The sequence below is a fragment of the Momordica charantia genome, assembly GCF_013281855.1.
Source record: "Momordica charantia cultivar OHB3-1 chromosome 5 unlocalized genomic scaffold, Mcharantia_2.0 BLBB01000005.1, whole genome shotgun sequence".
Classification (NCBI taxonomy): Eukaryota; Viridiplantae; Streptophyta; class Magnoliopsida; order Cucurbitales; family Cucurbitaceae; genus Momordica; species Momordica charantia.
This window is the reverse complement of record NW_028275163.1, coordinates 21,073,823-21,076,358: the sequence shown is the minus strand read 5'-3', so window position 1 is coordinate 21,076,358 and position 2,536 is coordinate 21,073,823. Positions and strand designations below refer to the sequence as shown.

At 39.8% G+C, this 2,536-nt stretch overlaps 1 protein-coding gene across 2 annotated transcripts; it reads right to left on the bottom strand.

Moving 5' to 3' along the window:
* Positions 1-639: 639 nt before the first annotated feature.
* On the bottom strand, positions 640-2,117 carry LOC111025803 (patatin-like protein 2). 2 transcript variants are annotated; one of them, XM_088124227.1, is made up of 4 exons: positions 1,840-2,117; positions 1,540-1,708; positions 1,342-1,443; positions 640-1,240 (listed from the first exon to the last, which is right to left on the bottom strand). In XM_088124227.1, exons 1-4 carry the CDS (start codon positions 1,983-1,985, stop codon positions 755-757), a joined length of 903 nt encoding a protein of 300 aa, XP_087980353.1. In that variant the 5' UTR covers positions 1,986-2,117; the 3' UTR covers positions 640-754. The 2 variants fall into 2 exon arrangements, 1 of the variants encoding a protein (XP_087980353.1); XR_015790904.1 differs by lacking the exon at positions 1,840-2,117 and having other exon boundaries at positions 1,307-1,443; positions 1,540-1,785.
* Between the last annotated feature and the right edge of the window lie 419 nt (positions 2,118-2,536).

Sequence of the window (2,536 nt, the reverse complement as noted above, 5' to 3'; positions counted from 1 at the left end):
TCTCAAATTTAATATTTAATATTTTCTCAAATTTTTATTAAATTCATTTAGGAGAAATGAGAGAATGAATTAAATGATGAATTACCCTCTATATTTTCTTTTTTTCGCCCTAAAACTTGGACCATATGATTTTAAGTCAAATGTCATTTGACATAATCTAACGAAGTTGGACCAATTTATGTCACACATGGCGCAATCCTCTGGTGGACCAATTTATGTATATGACACAATTTGATTGATCCCAAAGATAGACATGTGAAATTATTTAATTAGTTTTTCCTTTTTCTTTTTTTGTGTATTTTAATCTAAATATATTTGTGAAATTCTAATTGGTTTTAATTGAATGACAATTTAAATACCTCTTTGAGATTCATGCACAATATGTGTGGGTGAATGTCGAAAAATAGTTTGAAATCAAATTGTATGATATTACTTAGGGTTTCGATTCTCTCTAGTGTGCCAAATCATCCAAACTTAAATTTTCTTTTATTTGGGATAAAGGTTGAAGTATGCCCAAATTTAAATTGTATTTTTAGTTATACTCGAATAAATACAAAAGGATGGTCCAAATAGCTATAAATTTAATACAAGAAAAAAAAAAAAAAAGGTTTCATAGCACCACAAAAAGCACGTAGCTACTGAATTAAGATTAATGTTGTATATATATGTATATGAAGAAGGAAAATAGTTGTTTGTTTAATTAGCAACGGGTAAGTATAGAATGGATAGGCATTGAGAGTTGAGAAAATAAGAATCAAGTTGTGGTGTTGTTGGTAGAAGAAGACCTTTTGTTGTGTGAGAGCAATTTGGCGAACCTGACCAAAGCTTGGCGATTGGTTTCAGAGGGGTAACCCTTGTGCACTGCATCCTTCATATAAAATATCCCCTCCTTGGAGACAGGCTTGTCCAACAACTGTTCGCCGAATTTTACGAGTCGCTTAAGATTCTTGGTAGTGGCCATGTCTACCGATGCTGATGCTAGGATTTCACTGGGCACTTCTTCGTGAATACGAAGATAGTAGGCTTCGGATTCAGTACCTCGAAAAAGGATGCCCAGATTTACATCCCCATTTTGTGAAGGATGACAAAACATATCTTCAATATCTTGAGTGGAGGAGCAGGGTATTCTCAGGCCGTGTTGCTGTTTGGGGAATCCACTTCCGAGAGATATCATCAGAAATTTTCTCCTATGCACTACTGATCGGAAACCCTTGAGCCTCTCGAATGTCCCCAGCACGGCCTGTAAGTAATTCATTCATTCATTAATTCATCATAGAAACACAGCTAAATAAATTTCCTACCAGACTATTTGCACAAGTTCCAGTATCAACGAGATCGAACTCTTCCGTCTTCCCCTGATGGTGAGTCTGGAAGCGATGGGAAGGTAATTGAGGAGGCCGAGATGCAGATGTCAGACAGAAAAGCATTAAGTAGGGAATTTTTCTGCAAAATTAAACAAACCCCCCTACATTAATTACTTGTTAAATTCAAATTATTGATCAATCACACCCGAACCGAACAAACACATCTAGAACCAACCTCAAAACTGGAAAATACAGTGCCACACTCGCGCTCAAGGTCGTATGTTGGTACTACAAGGTTAGTGATGGTCTGATTTAGTTTGGTGTTTCCGAAAGTTTTCTGAAGCAGAGATCGGAGATAATCGTTACCGTACTTTCGACCCACCAAATTCCTAAACCACGGCCATCTACCATGCCAGAAAAGAAGGTTATATTAAACCAAAAAAAAAGCGATCAACAGACCAACGGACAACGAAAAAGTGAAAGGAAAATTTATCCTTTCTGAGAGAATATTAGAGGAAAGTGTTGGAGGAAGAACCCTTTCAGCTGGTCGGCAGAGAACAAAGGGCAGTTGTTCTCGTTGGGCGCCGCTAGCATGGCCGCCAATATACCTCCGGTATTACTTCCAGCGACAACATCAAAATAGTCTGCGATTCTGGCTTCATCTCCGTCCAGTTTTTTCATCCATTCATTCAAAAATCAAAAGCAGTAGATTAAGTGGGAAGAGAAAGAAAGAAAGAAAGGAGTAGAGAGACTACCTGCAACTCAGACTCGAGGAAGGCGAGCATGATGGCTGGAATAAGGCCTCTGATCCCGCCGCCGTCGATGTTGAGAACCGTGATGAGGTTCTCGGAAGTGAGGTCGGCGCCGTCCGGTTGGTTGTTGATTTCCATCGAGAAGTACTGGAAGTGAAGGAAGGCTACGTTCTCCATCGGCTAAGGCAGGGACTGGGAGAGAAATCGGAACAAGGGGGAAACGAAATCTGCTTTTCAGTCTTCACACTCATTACCTGTCACCCTAACCTCTGCAGCCATGATCCGAGCACGTTGATATTTTAGAAAAAGGTGGGCTTTGGCACAAGCTCAACTTCTTCGATTAGGCTATCACCCGGGACTTGGTTTAGCTGAGGATGGGATTTGCTACCCGATGAGTCTCCCTACGCTATTAGGCCCGAAGTTACGTTCGAGACCGTATAGCAGTAGTCTCTATTTATTCACCCCAAGAATGAACGAGAC